The 16708-nt window shown below is 38.4% G+C and overlaps 3 protein-coding genes across 4 annotated transcripts; 2 read left to right on the top strand and 1 right to left on the bottom strand.

The window, feature by feature from the left end:
* Positions 1-549: 549 nt before the first annotated feature.
* On the top strand, positions 550-2153 carry LOC122071915 (molybdate transporter 1). The gene has a single exon (XM_042636392.1). It carries the CDS (start codon positions 603-605, stop codon positions 1998-2000), a length of 1398 nt encoding a protein of 465 aa, XP_042492326.1. The 5' UTR covers positions 550-602; the 3' UTR covers positions 2001-2153.
* Positions 2154-5997: 3844 nt separating this feature from the next.
* Positions 5998-10355, top strand: LOC122088211 (beta-glucuronosyltransferase GlcAT14B-like). 2 transcript variants are annotated; one of them, XM_042657402.1, is made up of 4 exons: positions 6004-6897; positions 7273-7348; positions 7454-7569; positions 9458-10355. In XM_042657402.1, the coding sequence occupies exons 1-4, from the start codon at positions 6312-6314 to the stop codon at positions 9973-9975; spliced, it is 1296 nt and encodes a 431-aa protein (XP_042513336.1). In that variant the 5' UTR covers positions 6004-6311; the 3' UTR covers positions 9976-10355. The 2 variants fall into 2 exon arrangements, with proteins under 2 accessions (XP_042513342.1, XP_042513336.1); XM_042657408.1 differs by lacking the exons at positions 7273-7348; positions 7454-7569 and having other exon boundaries at positions 5998-6897.
* Positions 10356-11517: 1162 nt separating this feature from the next.
* LOC122059370 (RHOMBOID-like protein 2) lies at positions 11518-15154 on the bottom strand. Its single transcript, XM_042622109.1, has 3 exons — positions 12873-15154; positions 12625-12791; positions 11518-11861 (listed from the first exon to the last, which is right to left on the bottom strand). Exons 1-3 carry the CDS (start codon positions 13030-13032, stop codon positions 11748-11750), a joined length of 441 nt encoding a protein of 146 aa, XP_042478043.1. The 5' UTR covers positions 13033-15154; the 3' UTR covers positions 11518-11747.
* Between the last annotated feature and the right edge of the window lie 1554 nt (positions 15155-16708).

Here is a 16708-nt window from a genome sequence, read left to right as displayed (position 1 = left end):
ATTGATTATCATAGATACGGTCAATCTATATGTTGTGTGTGTTTTAAGATCCCTGAGGGGACTATTTTGGATTAATTTCTCCAACAACCTGTACATCATAGGGGGGCAGAGGGGTCATTTCAAGGGGAAGGAGAGCGCCACGGACAAAAATCATTTCCCTATATATGGACCGGCTTCAGTTTGGCACAGTTGAGAGTTGAGACTGATAAACCAATTCAGCTGGGCCAAAACTGAACCAAACCAACCAATTGACACCCTGGGACAATTATATATATAAATCTGAAAGTGACACTATATCTATGACTTTTCTTGTCCATCCAATTATTCCAGCAAAATATCCTATAGCATTTGAACGAATATATAAAGTTTAACTAAAAGAATAGCACTATATCTATGATTCCTTTTTTGCTCCATTTCTTCCCTCTGATAATGATTAAGAGAATGAGGTTCTCTAATCCGCACTGTTAGTGGTTCATATCTATCTTGTTCTAGTGGCCTTTCGCTTATTCAAATGGCCCTTCAAGTTGACACCTCTAGGCCCTTGAGCCATTCACCTTTTATTTTCCCTTCTTATTATGTTTAGTGTTTGTGTGTTCTATTAGATGGATGGCCAAAACCAAAATTTGCCATATGAAAACTCAATGGAGCCAACATCTCCCACACCCAAATCATCTCTTTCTCCCACCAATCTTCTGAACAAGGTAAAGGATAACCTTGTTTTCCAATCAAAATGGTCTGAATTGAATGGAGCTATGGGAGACTTGGGAACATATATTCCCATAGTCTTAGCATTGACACTGGCCAATGACCTTAACCTTGGTGTGACTCTCTTGTTTAATGGTATCTACAATATTTTGACTGGTGTTTTCTATGGTGTTCCCATGCCTGTTCAGCCCATGAAGTCGATCGCCGCTGTTGCCATCTCTAATGGTCCGGATTTCGGTGTCCCTGAGATGATGGCCGCGGGGCTTTGCACTGGAGGGACTCTTTTCTTATTGGGTATCACAGGGTTGATGGGATTTGTATACAAGCTAATTCCACTGCCTGTTGTAAGGGGAATTCAGCTCTCTCAGGGCCTCTCATTTGCCTTTACTGCAGTCAAGTATGTTAGAAATGTTCAAAATTTGTCAAAAGGAAAGTCTGGTGGGGAGAGGCCCTGGCTAGGGTTGGATGGGTTGGTTTTGGCACTTACTTGTGCTTGCTTTATTGTGATGGTGCATGGTGCAGGTGAGGAAAGTGAAGGTGATGATGAAATTATTCCTAGTTACTTGCCAAGTGAATCAAGTCCTGGGAGAGGAAGGAAAAGAACAATTTGGAGAATTTTAGCTTCTTCACCATCAGCCATGATAGTGTTCTTGTTAGGTGTGGTTTTGGCAATCATTAAGAGGCCTAGTGTGGTGAAAGAGATTTCATTTGGGCCATCTAGCATAAAAGTTGTGAACATCTCAAGGCATGCATGGAAAGAAGGATTCATTAAGGGCGCAATCCCTCAATTACCACTATCAGTGTTGAATTCTGTAATTGCAGTCTGTAAATTGTCTTCTGATCTTTTCCCAGAGAAGAAATTCACGGCGTCTTCTGTGTCAGTAAGTGTGGGATTGATGAATTTAGTAGGGTGTTGGTTTGGGGCCATGCCATGCTGCCATGGTGCTGGGGGGCTTGCAGGTCAGTATAAGTTTGGTGGTAGAAGTGGGGGTTGTGTTGCAGTTTTAGGGACAGCTAAAGTGGTGCTAGCTCTTCTGTTAGGGACCTCACTGGTGAAGGTGTTGAATCAATTTCCAGTGGGGTTGTTGGGGGTTCTGCTACTATTTTCAGGGATTGAGCTGGCCATGACTTGCAGAGATATGAACTCAAAGGAGGATTCATTTGTTATGCTTGTGTGTGCTGCAATTTCACTTGTGGGCTCTAGTGCAGCACTTGGGTTTGTTTGTGGGCTTATTCTAATCTTGCTTCTCAGGCTTAGAAAGCTGGGTAAGGATCGTTTGGGTGGGAGGAGCTAGATGCAAACAACCCCTATGGAATAAAATAATCCTTCTTTCTATCTTTATTTTCGTTTTCGAAGTCCGAATTAAGGCTATGTTTGGTAACCAAGAAAAGAAATGAAAAAATATTTTTTTATAATTTTGAATTTAAGGAGAGAGATAGACACATAAAAAAGCATTGTGTAATTATTCTTTGTTGTCTTTTGTAGTATTTTCTTTTCTTTTTTTGATTACCAAACATAGCTTAAGTGGTTGCTACAAATTATTTATTGACTGATTTAATAGTTCTATATTCAATAAAAAAAAAAAATATGCCTTCCTATTAATTATTTAAAATAATTTTTCATCTCTCTTTTTCCCCTGGTAATTCAAATCCCGAAATTGCATAGGCTTCACAATTAACCCCACCCTCAACCCGTACACTCTTGCATCTTTAAGGTGTAGACACCTCATTTTGCCATTTGGAGTAGACTAGACGATGATGAATCAAGAATGTTTCGAAATGTTGGAGGTTCCTAGTGCCCAGCAATATTTCAAGTCCTTAGGATTTAAAATTGGTTAAAAAAATGTGTTTTGCAAATCATGATAAAATGGCTTTGTCACATAGACAAAACTTATTATTGGCCCAAATACCAAAAACCTAATGTTGCTTTGGTTCATGCTCATACTCAAGAATACAGATCAGGTTTATGTATGAGAACAATCTCGTACGTCCTTGATCTGTGAATTTAAAATCTATTAAACAAAAAAAAAAAAAAATTCAAATCCATGAACTAGGCATGTACGAGATGAACCTGATCCGGTCTCTATACTGAAGATCATAAGGCCATCATCTTCTCTACACTTAAATCTACACTTAAAAGAGGCAATTATAAACTCCCAACCTGCTGTTGGCCAATTTCTTTTCGGTCAATTGCAGCCAATTCCAAACTGAATTGACTAATTCGCCAATCCAATTAACGATTCTTAAAACCATGGCATAGATACTATCAACTATCAAGTCGGTTGCAACAAAGGCAGGTTGGGCCAGGCTCTTTAAAACCCCAACCTACTTTGAATCCTCATAGCGTAGCCCAGGTCTGCCCAGTCCTTGAATTAGGGGCCAAAAAATCTAAACCAAGGCCCAAGGGTTCAGTCCAACCCTAGCCCGCCTTGATTGGCCTTGATTCTGTAGACTGGCTGGACCTTGGTTGACCATGACCCTATCTTACCGTTCAGGGCCAAGATGAACCTGACCCTGACCTAGCTGATCATTTAAAAATGAATTAATGCAAATACCTTAAAGTATAAAATAATTCAAAACAAAGAAATCACATATAGTTGCCTCCATTGCAGTTTAAAACAATCTAAATGATGATCATTAATGAATGATTAAGTTTGATCATATAAAACTGTATGGTATAAAAAATCATATAAAATTGTATTAATGCAAAATATTAAAGTTTAAAACAATCCAAAACAAGAAAATCACATATAGTTGCCCCTATTACAATTTAAAACAATCCAAATGATGATCATTAGTAAAGGGTTAAACTTGATTAGTAAAGTGAGAAGCCCTGACCTTGTAGGAGTAGACGCATCTGAGAATTTCTATCGTACATTACATATATTCAGGATCAAAATTAGGGTCAAAGACAGGGATGGGCTGGGCTGGGCCCAAGCTCTGGCTCAACCCAAGGCGTCAACCTCGGCATGGTTCGACCTTGACTAAAGGCCAAAAAATTTTGGCCTTGACTTGCCTTCAAGGTTAGAAATCTTAGCCCAAGTCTTTTTCGGACTCAGGACATATTCAAACTGACAGAGTCAAACTTGCACCCTTACGATATTGATTGACCCTTCTATGAAACGATGGGCATTTTATTTTGTTTTTAAGACATAGGAATTAATCAAGTGGCACATTTTATACCTATTTATTTATTTTATTGATGAAAAGAATGTAAGAGAATTATCTATAAAGTAGACATTCTGTACCTCATTGCTTTTCCAAACATATATTCAATTCTCTACACAAACGCCACGTCTAACTTGAATCTCCTCTATTAAAAAAGAATCATTCACTCTATATATCTCACACAGCTGGAAAAATGGGCAAGGAGTAGTAGATTCAGGAATTCGATAGATTTGTAGAATAATTTTGTACATGATCATTTAAAATTATACATATAAAATTCTGAAAAATATGTAAAAATTTATATAGTATAAACTTAGAATTAATAAGATAAATGCTAGGGTTTTGGTAGGTTGATAGCAACGACTATTAGGTGTATATGGGATACCCATGTATTAATATGTGAATGATTATGGTATTAATATAATCAATCCAATATATGTTAGATAATACACATTATCCCCCACTCCTTATTCCCAACCCAACATCCCCAAAGGGAAAGGGTTCCAAGACTTGGTAGGAATAAGATTAGTTATCCACGATAATATCAACCAACCCACTTAACATAAACTACTTCACATCACAATACTAATCCACGTACGTAATATATTAATATCATACCATGCACCTGAAGCCTCTATGTGAAAGATGCTCCCATGCCTCTCATGCTAAAGATAACCCATGCACATGCAGTCCATGTGAACGATAATCCATATACATAACAAAGGATAATATACACACATAACATTCTACCCCATTAAAATTGCCATTGTCCTCAAGGGAGATAAGGTACAAATAAAATTTAAAACAATCCCATCTGGATCCCAATTCTTAGTGGAGTCTTTTTCACTATTGATCCCAAATCTCAAACTCAGGTAAGAACCTGACAAAATCAAACAACTTTAGGTGATAGTCCTTCAACTTACAATTGTCATCAATGATGTAGAGAACACCATCATCGCTATTGAAGGACAGAACATCAAACTTTGGAATAAATTTGTAATTTATTTTTCGAGATCCTCTTGATGTGCTTGGATAGTACATCATAAATTGAGAGTGTAGTCATAGATTTCCCCCTTTCTTTTCATTCGGTTTGGGTCAAAAGAGAACTAATCTTTTCAACTAGCTCATTGATTATCTCTGTGATTAGGTGTTGTCTAATCACATTATTTTCTAGATTCACTATTCACCGAGACCTTTTATTGATGAGACTGTTTCCAAAAAAATGATTGGTGTGGTGTGGGAGACTCTCCCCACACTATAGCCATGGAAAACCCTCTCCCCTAAACAAATTTATTAATTATACCTTCAGGGACAGTTTGAGAAAGAAGTTCTATTTTCTCCCTACACCCATAACATAACATAATGTAGTTCGTAAACTTGAACAACGGGATGAGGTATCTATTGCTTAAAAGTGGGCAATTAAGTCAAGGCTATGTAACCTCTCAACTTCAGTATTTTTCAGTTTTTAAGAATGTAGAAACTACTACTGTATTCGTGTAATGAAGTTTTTTCTCCTTTTATCATAAAAAAATAAATAAAAATGTGGATAAAAATTGGGCATGCAACTAGCTTTTCCTTTTACACTAGCATACCCAACTTTTATGTTACGATCTCATATCAGTTTATGAGGGTTGAACCCATAATGATTTCTTATGAGAATTGATATGACCTTAGGTTTATTCACCTTATAAGTCGATTTATGAAATTACCTCTAAAAACATAATTTGTAAACTTGGGCCAACCTTTTAAAAGAAAAACAAATAATGGCAGAGGAGCACTTTTTGTTCGCGTGACCGTTACACCACCCATGAGCTAATAAGGGGAGGGGCATCAGGGCCGTATGACAAGGAAGTATTCATTTAAAAAAAGAAAACGAAAAAAGGACCCGCATAATAAAACCTTTCGATTCAGATTCCATGACAATCGATAATGGTTGACAACTTGACATCTAGACTCGTTGGCTCTCTCCCATCAGGCGGGGCATGAGGGTTGAACTCCGTCCGGTCGGATAAGGTCAAAACCCGGGTCGGGTCAGTGTTGGTGATCAATCACTGCTAAACGCCAAATCGTTTATCCAAAGAGATGAGACTATCAGAGAATAACAGAATAGATGAGGCAATCACACTGAAACTTATTGCTAACCAAACTTTTTGTTTTTCATGGAGGATGAAGTTGCATACCTAATTTTAATGGTTAAGTTGTTGCTCTCAAGTCTCAAACAACAAAAGTGACCTCACAACCCAAGAACCAGTCACCATTCCTCATTGGATTCAAGTAGTATTGGACCCTCTCCTTTTCTCTATATACACTATACAGAGCTTTTACAAGTAGAAGACTCAGAAGTCTTTCGAAAGTTCCAATTTTTTGACATCTAGATTGCTAGTGTGGTCTGTAAAGTTTGCTACTTTTAATCTCTGCTAAATAATTTTTCTCCTCAAATGAAGAATTCTAGTCCCTCAATCCTCTACAGACTCTTTCTTCTTCCCATGGAGAGCAACAACAAGAAAAAATGGTTTCTTCCACTTGTTTGTTCTCTCCTCTTATCTTCCCTTTTCATCTCTGCTTCTCTCTTCTCCTACTATGATCTCTCACCATTCTCCCGCAGCTCATCCAATACAAAGAATCCCATTTTTATTGAATCGAAGCTGCGTATCTCTTCAACTTCTTCCACTAACCCGATTCCACGGATTGCTTACCTGATCTCTGGATCTACTGGTGATGGAGAGAGTTTGAAGAGGACCCTTAAAGCCCTTTATCATCCTCTCAATCATTATGTTGTGCATTTGGACCTTGAAGCTTCTCCATCCGAGCGGCTTGACTTGGTCGATTTTGTACGCCGAGAGCCGCTTTTTGCTAAGGTGGGTAATGTTAGGGTTGTTATGAGATCGAATTTGGTGACTTACAGAGGGCCGACGATGGTTAGTAACACACTTCACGCAGCTTCGATTTTGTTCCGGGAGGGGGGAGATTGGGATTGGTTTATTAATCTCAGCGCTTCGGATTATCCTTTGGTCACACAAGATGGTATGCATTTCAATTTGCCAACCAAGTTTTTGAGTTTTTGATTGATTTAGTTTTCTGGCTCTTTTGGGTTTTTCTCATGAGCATTGGGCATTAGGGTCCCTACATACTATACATGTGATGCTTGATGATGCTTCCAAATTGGGTTTGACTTTTACTTCATATGCTTATTTGCTTTTCTGGGTTAAGGTTTTCTTTGGGAGAATGGGAAACTGATTCTACTTCACTTAACAAAGTTGATCTGTTAATTCTTCCCCTTATAATTCCTTGTTTCATTAAAAGGGAAAGAGATTCTGGTTCATTTGTGCTTCTGATTCGTCTTTGAAGTGTCCTTCTGAGCAAGATTTCTGTTTTCTGATCTTTATTTTTGCGGAACAGATCTGCTTCATACTCTGTCCCCCATCCCAAGATACCTTAACTTTATTGAGCATACTAGTGACATTGGATGGAAAGAGTATGTGTCTCCTGTCTCATCGTATAGTAAGTGCTTTTCTTCTTATTTGGAATGAACTTAGCCCTGCATACTTAAATGATCTTTATTCCTTTAATTGATGACTAGGTTACAGAGAGCCAAGCCCTTGATCATAGATCCTGGGCTCTATAGCCTGGAAAAATCTGATGTGTTCTGGGTTTCAGAGAAAAGGAGTGTTCCTACATCATTTAAGTTGTTTACAGGTGAGTGGCTGCCTTCCCTTCTCTTCAGCCAGGTTTTTGATTCTTAATGGTTAAAAACCTCTGCTTCTTTTCCATTAAATGCTATTATTATGGTTAGGACTTGGGACCAAGAGCTCAAATTCATCAATACTAGATAATCCAGATGGTGGCTTGGCAAATGCCAAAATACTATAGAAAATTAATTTGATTTCTCAATTTGAAGTGCGTCAAATAAGAAGAGTGGAAATATTTGCTATTCTTGACATGCTGAAAATTCCTTCACCTACATCTTATAATAATCTTCATGGCCTCAAAACTGTAATGGGTTAATTTGTGCTATTGTCCTTTTTTGTGTCTGCATTAAGCCCTTGGAGATCAGGTTGTGCTTTGAAAGAGATTCTATCTATACAAGACTCAGTTGCCTAGGTTTTGTTGTAACTATTTTTTATTTTTATGGGCTCTCATAAATGTCTGCTTCCATAGAATGAGAAACTTGGCTTGTTGGCAGCCATTGGATGTGACTGAAAAGGTTCGGACAGATTCTTGACATGCTATTAGATTTCCCAGATGGGGAAAGGTACTTCAGGGCTCAGCGGGAGTGGACCTACTTGCCAAGATGGTCACCCAATCACCAATTAAGACTGACTGGCCTTCATATTCTATAGAATCTCAAATTTCCATATGCTTCAGAAGTCTGAAGCAACATCTGCAAGTCCCTGAATTGCACTTTCCTTTTTCTTTTTTCTTTTTTTGGTTGTTGTTCCTCCAATGATTTTCAAATAAAAGTAATTTCAAATGATGCTGGTTTTGATTGGTTAGGGTTGCTGATGAAATATGAGCCCTGATGCATTTACTCTTGAGCCAAATTTCCATTTTCTGCTTGCATTATTACTGAACCTTTGATTCAGTGCTTATGTGTTTACATACTTCAAGTTGTTATTCTACTTGAAAAACTTGAAAGCACTGTTTTTTGAGTACAAGTAGCAAATATGTTTTTGGAGATAGCTTCTGATTCAGGATTTGCTATATTGTTTCTTAGTTTGGTAGATGGTGGTTTAATTTCTTGGTATGCATTGGAAACAATGCAGAGCTTGAACGGGAGGCATGATGAGTGCTCTAAATAGCATTCCATTACTAAAGTTTGTACTTGAACTTCCTTGTAAAGATATCCGATAATGCCTATTTGGCTACGACACATTCCAATTAGAGGTCCATCCTTTTTGCTTGACGAGTTAATATCTTCTACAAGAATGCTACCTTTCATATCTTGGTTACTTTAGTCAACAGAGAACTGATTTGGATCCAGATCTTTTGTTGCATTTTTGATTGCTGGATCAGGATAAATTTGAGAGACTTTCTGGCCTACTGTAAACACGGCAAACTGTACTGCTTTTGAGAATGCAAGGCCCAGTTGTATGGTTGTATGGGTTTCAGACAGATACCAGACCCCCCTAAAAATGTTCTATCATTGAACTGGAATCCATAGTGGCTCTGGACCCAAGTAATCAAATGTTTCTAGATTTGAAGTAACTCCAGTTCAATTTTTGACCCAAAAACATACAAAAAATGTATCCCCAAGGACCTCAACCCCAAAAGGAATGCAGTCACTGGCATTAATTTGCTTACTAGACATTAATAGGGCAAGTTAGTTCCAGGCTTAGAACAGAATCTAGGTGCACATTTCTCAGAATATTCTTGGGATTTCATTTTTTTGACTGAACTTCTCAAGTTGATTTCGAGGTTCTGAATATTAGTCAAGTGTTCAGATCAGACTCTCTAGGATCAAGTTTCCTATCTAGCAAACAAGTTGTTGTCTAAATTCTAAATACGGCTGACTTTGAACCATAAAGTTCTTGTAAACTTCCATCCAATGTTTAATAACGACTGCTTTTGAATATTGTTTGCTCAGGTTCTGCTTGGATGATGCTATCTCGCCCATTCATTGAATATTGTTTGTGGGGTTGGGAGAACCTCCCACGAGTAGTCCTGATGTACTATGCCAACTTCCTGTCATCACCTGAGGGTTACTTCCACACAGTCATTTGCAATGCTGAAGAGTTCCGTAACACAACTGTAAACCATGACCTCCACTTCATCTCTTGGGATAATCCCCCAAAACAGCATCCACATTTTCTCAATGCCAATGACTTTCAGAGAATGGTTGACAGCAATGCTCCCTTTGCGAGGAAGTTTGGCAGGAATGAGTCGGTTCTAAACAAGATCGATGAGGATCTTTTGAGCCGTTCTGTTGATGGGTTTGTTCATGGTGGATGGTTTGATAATGGGGCAAACATGAGCTCAATTGTCCAACATTACTCCCCAGTGAATGCGATTATGCTTAGGCCTGGGCCTGGTGCAGAACGACTCAAACGTCTCATCAATGGTTTGCTGTCACAGGAGGATTTCCATGGAAAGCAGTGTACCTGATGCCCAAATTGAGAAAATAGTCGAAGTGCTGAAGATGATCTTCTTGTGATGCAGAATACATCTCCGACTGGTTATGGCAGCTGCTTGTCTTGCTGCCTCTGCTGTCCATGCTACTCTGTTTGTAAAATAACTCCAGGTGGATGAATTCTCCTTCTGGGTAATAATCAGTTTGAGAAGGGTTGGGAAGGGGGAAGTGGGTGGTGATGGACTGAGAGAGGGGGAAGGTTAGGAGAATGAGCTAGGATGGGAGAGTCCTCCCTACTGCTGGCCTAACCATTGATCATTTATGGACTCTGCTCAATTTGTATGCACAATGGCCTAAATGTAGTTCTAAGCATCGTTACAGGGAAATGAGTAAATTTTGGATGCCCATTCCATGATTTTGTGCGTAGTGTTCCATTTCATGAAAATATTGATACAGAGGTGCCAGTCATATTCTGTTGAAGAGGCATTACTGACATTGGCATGTCTCACCTTTCTGCAATTAATTATGTTGTCAAATTTTTCATTTTGTTTTTGTTTTAACTAAATGGGCATGTGATATAAACTAACTTGAATATAACTTTTGTGTGTATTTGTGTTTTTTTTTGGGGTTAATATGTCCTCATTAGGTCAGATGATAGGGAAGGGTGTGCTTGGTACAACGGTAAGGTACGAATGTTGTGATCTGATGGTCAAGCTATCGAAACAATCTCTCAACATCCTCGGGGTAAGGCTATGTAATTCCCCCCCCCCCTCCCAACTTGCACATGCGGGAAACTTAGATTGGATGACAGGGATGATGATCTAGTTTAATCTAGTTCTCCGATCAGAGAGGATCTATAAACTCTCACTGATTTAATGATTTCCTTATTCTGATCTTGATGCTTTTGGCAAAAGCACTATTGATTCATTCTGAGCTCAGTGAGTTGAATTGGTTAGTTCGCCCCAGATAGAAGTAAAGAGATGCACTTTCCAAAATCTGAAACTCATAATCTGTGTTCATCAGAATTCAGACATGAGAGTAAACACACCAGATATCTGTGGTTTTAAATGGGGATCCCTTCAGGACAGAACAACCATCTTCAATCTCAACAAGTCCAGCAGATTTACTAATAAGGACCTTCCTTTTGTCAAATATGTTCGCTTGGTAGAGGCGTTTCTTGATTAAAATCGCTAGTCCTTTATTGTTCAAGGGTATTAAAAGTAGCAAATTTTAAAGAGTAAATAAATTGTACGTCTACCAATGTTGTAGTCTTTCTAACAATAGAAAACAAGTCAGCACAAGAGCTTTGTGTTTTTATCAGGTTTCCCCTGAAAAGGAAAGAGAATTTCATTAGGCACTTCTAGAGGAACAGATGAAATATTTGGTAAGAGTAGCCATGTATACGCCTGTAAGGTAAAGTGGAATTAATCAGAGATGATGAATCTCTGTAAGAAACTGTCTCACTAAAATGGTTGCAGTGAGAACCTATGTCGATGCTCCGTTGATCAGTGTTTCTCAGTCCTAGAAATATGGTGTGTTAAAAAAAAAAAAAAAAAATGTATCAACAGCCACAGATGTAGTAGCATCTTGGTATCTCTTTGATTTGGTGAAAAGTAAAAAATCCCACCTCTCAATTGAAAGGGGAAGGGAAAAATTCCACACTAGTAGTTCCAGGATGTGATTTTATTCTACAGCCTTTCCTACTGTGGAAAAAAAAGTTATGGTTAGTACTATTTTGGTCACTATCATCCTAAGCATTTCACCTACAACTATTTCCATAAGCCAGATGTGTCTGGCATCTTAACAATCAACCATCTTCCAATCGATGATGAACCCATAACAGTTTCAGGGTTGGTATTTGTCTCCTTCCCCCCTCTGAAGAATTGCTATTGTGTCCTTTATCTTCGGCCACACCTTTAGACTGAAATTAACACAGAAGCCTCGAACAGTAAGAAGTTGCTGATAAGGGCAGTCGGCAATGCATTACCTACAATGCTTAACAAATAGGAAGTAGGACATATAATAACAGCTTCTTTGTCAGATTGGAATTGTAAGAGTATTATATCAGTCAGTCAATTTGCCACTGTACAGCTTTAATAAGCCAACTGCATAGCTGCAGAATTCAAGTAACTAAATTAGAGAAGAAAGTCGAGATGTAATAAATAAGCAAAAAAAAAAACTAGGCTGAGCTGAGCACCATATAAATAACACTCCAGGGATGTAACCAACAGCCATATTGATGGCAACTACCACCAAAAGACTTGAAAGTGCTGTACACTATGTAAAAGCAAATCCATTACATAGAAACAATTTTCTTCCAAATAGCTACTGTATAATTTAACAACAGATGAACAGGCAAGTGAATCTGGGATGATGGAAAGTCATTAATTTAGGGAACACCCAAGAAGTATGTTTTTTTTTCACATCCATACACAATTACAGTACAGAGAAAATGGTGTTCACCTTCATATCGCCATGCAACAGACAACTTTATGACCAGGCTAAGTCATTGTTGAGTTGTATTAGACAAAAATCCAAGTGGTGTGGATTTAAAGAAGGAGAAGAATAACGGAGGAAAAAAATACCAAAGCATGCTTAACAAATGGCTTCTAACTTATATGAGGCATGAGTTCATGTGCAAAAACTATGAGTCAACCATGAAAACAAGATAAATGAGAGGGCACCTTATTTGTATATATTGTCCAATTAATGATTAGCTCAGAAAGCATGGCTCCAAACAGTCCAAAAAGTGCACCTGATGCACCAACTGAAACCTTGGAGGATTCAAGGTTAATGGAAGATGACAAGCTATCAGCAAGGCCAGAAAGAACAAACAGGAGTCCTATTTTCACTGCAAAGCCAACAGTGATAATATCAGTTAAATTTCAGATGATAAAATCTTAGAGGTTGCATCGAAATATCTGGTTCTTACAAAAGCCGAATTCTTTTTCAAGGTGGAGTCCAATAAACAGAAGGCTCATCATATTAGCAAGCAAATGGATGAGTCCACCATGAAGCCACATATAAGATAACAGGCGCCATCTTTGACCTTCCTTCACAATTAACTTTGGCTGAAGGGCTCCCATTAGCATTAACCAGCAAAACTTAGAAAGGTACAAAGTAGCTCCTATATGAAGTTCCTTCAAGATGAAAACTTAAGCACATTTAGTTAATTTCTAAACAAAATTTTCTTTTTCAAAATAAATAAAATTCCTTCTGTAACATACCAAAATAATCATTTAGATGTGATGTGTTACAGAAAAAGTGGTTAATTTTAATGTAACACCCACCCCCCAACGATTACATATTGGGGGTTTGGTTTTCAAAGTTCAGTAGAATGTAAACACTTAAAGTAATATGTTTACAAAATTATGATATGAGTTGCTAAAGAATACTTTTGAACTAGTACCATCGAGTATTTAAATTACCTAAGGATCCACAATTTCTTTTGAGGGGGGGGGGTGTTATGATTTGTGAAGAGGCCGCTGAGAAGATGCAAACAGGATATGCAAGAAAAGTAATAATCAATCCCATCCAAAATGTACTATTCCTCTTGAAAACATTAAGATATCTAACATCTGTTCTTATATCATTCATTTCCAACTTTATCCATGAAGAGAATTATAACTTCTATTTTCACAACAATCACCTCAACCATTAACCCATTAACGTGTAGACTACGAGGAACTTTCTCCATGTACAAGGCCTACACCTTGTTCATATTGAATAACTGAAGATTATCATGAATGCTGCTGTTCATATGAATAATGAATACCATGCCAATACCACAGTGAAACTACTATAAAACCAACTTCCTACCACCTACAAATTAAAAATTTAGGAGGAAATAACGGGTTCAATGGTGAGGGTTTAACCTCAAGCCAAGAAAATATCAACTGTTAGCATACATTTCTAATCAAAAAACAAATGGTTAGGAAAGACCTCAAGCATCATGGCCAAAAGCCCAAAAGGTCAAGTACTTCAGACAACCTTGGGCATTAAAAACATTACAAAGCTGTACTATGACTTCCCAGAATCACAAACAGAATACACCTTCACCTTCTATAAAAGCCTGTTTGTGCATAAAAAATGGTCATCTAATCCAAAAAGTAGAACATATAAGAGAACTATGTACTCAATTTTTTTTAGCACTTTCATCATTTTCACTTATTTAACTTGATCATCCTTCCCTTGATAGACAATGACATATGTCTACTCTGGCAGATCATGTCATCTCTTCAATAAATTTATTTTACAGAAAACATCTTGGTCCATTGAATGGAAACAAAACCCTGTTTCTACACATCTTTCTCTGTCTAAGCCATAATCCAAAGCATTACGATATGCATTCAAGCACAAGAACTTCAAAGCATTAGAACCAAATCAGAGGACGAACAGAGATACAAAACCTCGTTTAGCCTTCGGTAGATCCCCATCCAAATTTGCACTTTCCCCGACCAAAACAAAAAGGGGGGGGGGGGTACGGGGGATTTACTCTATAACCTTCCCAATGGCAAGAGCCATAAAGGCTTATTTATAATAAAAAATTCTAAACTTCACCCATTTTCCTACCTTCAACAACAAAATCTTGGATTACATTAACAAACAGAATTTCAAATGGAAATTGCAAGATATTGTGTGTTATTTATGATCTTAAGGGGAAACCCATCAAAGAAGAGAAGGGCTTACGTAGCCGCGGAAGGGCCGAACATGTGGTTCTCAGAGAAGGGCTGGAATGAGAACCTACCGAGGTAGGAAGAGAAGAGGCAACGATCGCTGCCGCTGGTGGCAGGGCAGTCGTTCACGAACATAGTGTAGACAAACAATGCAACGTCTACCATGAAGATCAGGGGCACGAGCCAAGAGAACCAGGGACTGTGTGGTGGGCATATGTGGCACGGCGGTGCGCCTGGGGGCCGATGATGCTGCTGGGGGATCGCCGTCTCGATATCCCGATGGTGAGGGATCTTGCCACCCGTCCCCAGAAGTCAAAGACGACAAGAAGGAATGAGAAAAAGAGAGAAGGGTCCACAGTACGCCTACTCTCAACGCCGCCGCCGCCGGCGGCGACTGCTACGATGACTCGGCGACAAGGAAAGAGGCGGTGGCGTTGTTGCAGTGGTGGTGTCATTTTGGTGCTTAACCAACTGACAAGAGCGAGTCAAGCGCTCTGTGGGCAAAAACGTGTTTAAATTTTCAGGTTTTTTCCATTTAAAACACGTTTTACCTTATGCGTTACTAGATACTTAAAAACCAGCAAACTTCAAGCGTTCCTCATTCTAAACATATTTAAAACATATTTTCATTTTATGATGTTTTTTAAGACTTAATTTTTTAACATGATATCTATTTAGTTGATCATATATTTCTCACCCAAACTCTAATCGATTTGATTTTTTCACTAATTTGAAGCTAACACAAGAGACTATATTTCTCATGATATTACATTCAAATTAAATTCAATCCACGGACCCCAAAATTGAGCTATAAACTGACGTATTTGCTGAAAAATATTTCTAAAGTGATGCCTCTTAACTCTAACTGAACATATATCACTTCGAGAGTGTGCTGACTATGTTGACAATATTGAACAACACTATAACCTAGTCACATTGCTCAATAAGATTTTGGATGAGTATACTATGGTTTTTTTAGTCCTATTTGTTTGAAATCTACATGTTTAAAATTCGTATCTTTTCTGACCGTTTATTTGACCGTATCGTTCAAAAAATTTTACTCTTTGAAATCCACAAGGTCCGTTTTCGTTTTTTTGCCGTTTCTGTTTTTGCTGACTATGGTCAAGCGTGCGTCGTGAGCAATGTTCATTTTCTCTTATCCCTTTATTAGCCATACGATTTTCTCTTCTAAAATCCAAGGTTCCCAAAGAAAATAAATTTTATTTTTTAATACACCATAAACAAAAATAAAATGATACCAAAAGAGCCTTAATTGGCCTCCATATTTTGTTTTATTATGGGATGGCCAACCTCTCAGTGATGGTGTTTCCGAATTAGGGGTGCAAATTTGGCCTTGTCACTCCGAGCCGAACAAGGCTTGGACTATGATCTTTTGGCCTTGAGGGCGCATCAAGATTGGGAATTTCTGATCGTGAATCAATGACCAGGTCAAGCCACAATCAGAGGCCTTATGCTGAACCCAACATTATCTTCTTCTTCTTCCTATTCTTTCTTTTTCGTTTTCCTCGTTTTTCCCTCTTCTCCCTAGCCCAATCCAATCTAATCCCTACATCTCCCTTGCTCCTCCCTATGGTGAAGGCTAATCGAGGTCAGCCCACCCCTGCCTTGAGGGTGAATTAAGGTTGGTTTTTTCAGGCCTTGGGTCAAGATTAGGTCAAACCAGAACCTAGCTAATGGAACTCAGGTCTGGATGGGGTTTTAAAAAACTTGGCCCTACCCAACCCTATTGGGTGGCCCTATTTCAATCCAATCTTCTAAGGCAATAGAATAACGAGATGGATACATAAATAAGACCACCTAGACTTACAGTTCACAAGTCATACCACTGATCTTCAGGCCTTGAACGGCTTCTTCCCAATAGTAGGAGAACCGGTGAAATCTTCATGAAATGTTAAATTATGGATTACCTAACAATGTAGGGTCGGTTTGGTGCTTTACATTATGAGACCCACTATGTTGAACAATGGGATTGACATTTGAATGTAATGTTGTTGTAGCTTGTTAGTGCACGGAAGGGAGACAAAGTAGAGGAAAAAGGGGTGTAGGGAAGAGAAAATATAGGGAAAAGATG

Source organism: Macadamia integrifolia, chromosome 2, assembly GCF_013358625.1.
Source record: "Macadamia integrifolia cultivar HAES 741 chromosome 2, SCU_Mint_v3, whole genome shotgun sequence".
NCBI lineage: Eukaryota > Viridiplantae > Streptophyta > Magnoliopsida > Proteales > Proteaceae > Macadamia > Macadamia integrifolia.
This window is presented reverse-complemented; position numbering and strand designations above follow the sequence as displayed.

Excerpts from the sequence above, each read along its gene's own strand:
- LOC122071915 (XM_042636392.1), top strand. The coding sequence starts at position 603 with ATGGATGGCCAAAACCAAAATTTGCCATATGAAAACTCAATGGAGCCA.
- LOC122088211 (XM_042657402.1), top strand. The coding sequence starts at position 6,312 with ATGAAGAATTCTAGTCCCTCAATCCTCTACAGACTCTTTCTTCTTCCC. Across the intron at positions 6,898-7,272 it reads TCCTTTGGTCACACAAGATG|ATCTGCTTCATACTCTGTCC; the intron begins GTATGCATTTCA and ends TTTGCGGAACAG. Across the intron at positions 7,349-7,453 it reads AGTGACATTGGATGGAAAGA|GTTACAGAGAGCCAAGCCCT; the intron begins GTATGTGTCTCC and ends ATTGATGACTAG.
- LOC122059370 (XM_042622109.1), bottom strand. The coding sequence starts at position 13,032 with ATGCTAATGGGAGCCCTTCAGCCAAAGTTAATTGTGAAGGAAGGTCAA. Across the intron at positions 12,792-12,872 it reads TGAAAAAGAATTCGGCTTTT|TGAAAATAGGACTCCTGTTT; the intron begins GTAAGAACCAGA and ends TTGGCTTTGCAG. Across the intron at positions 11,862-12,624 it reads GGACAATATATACAAATAAG|TCTAAAGGTGTGGCCGAAGA; the intron begins GTGCCCTCTCAT and ends TGTTAATTTCAG.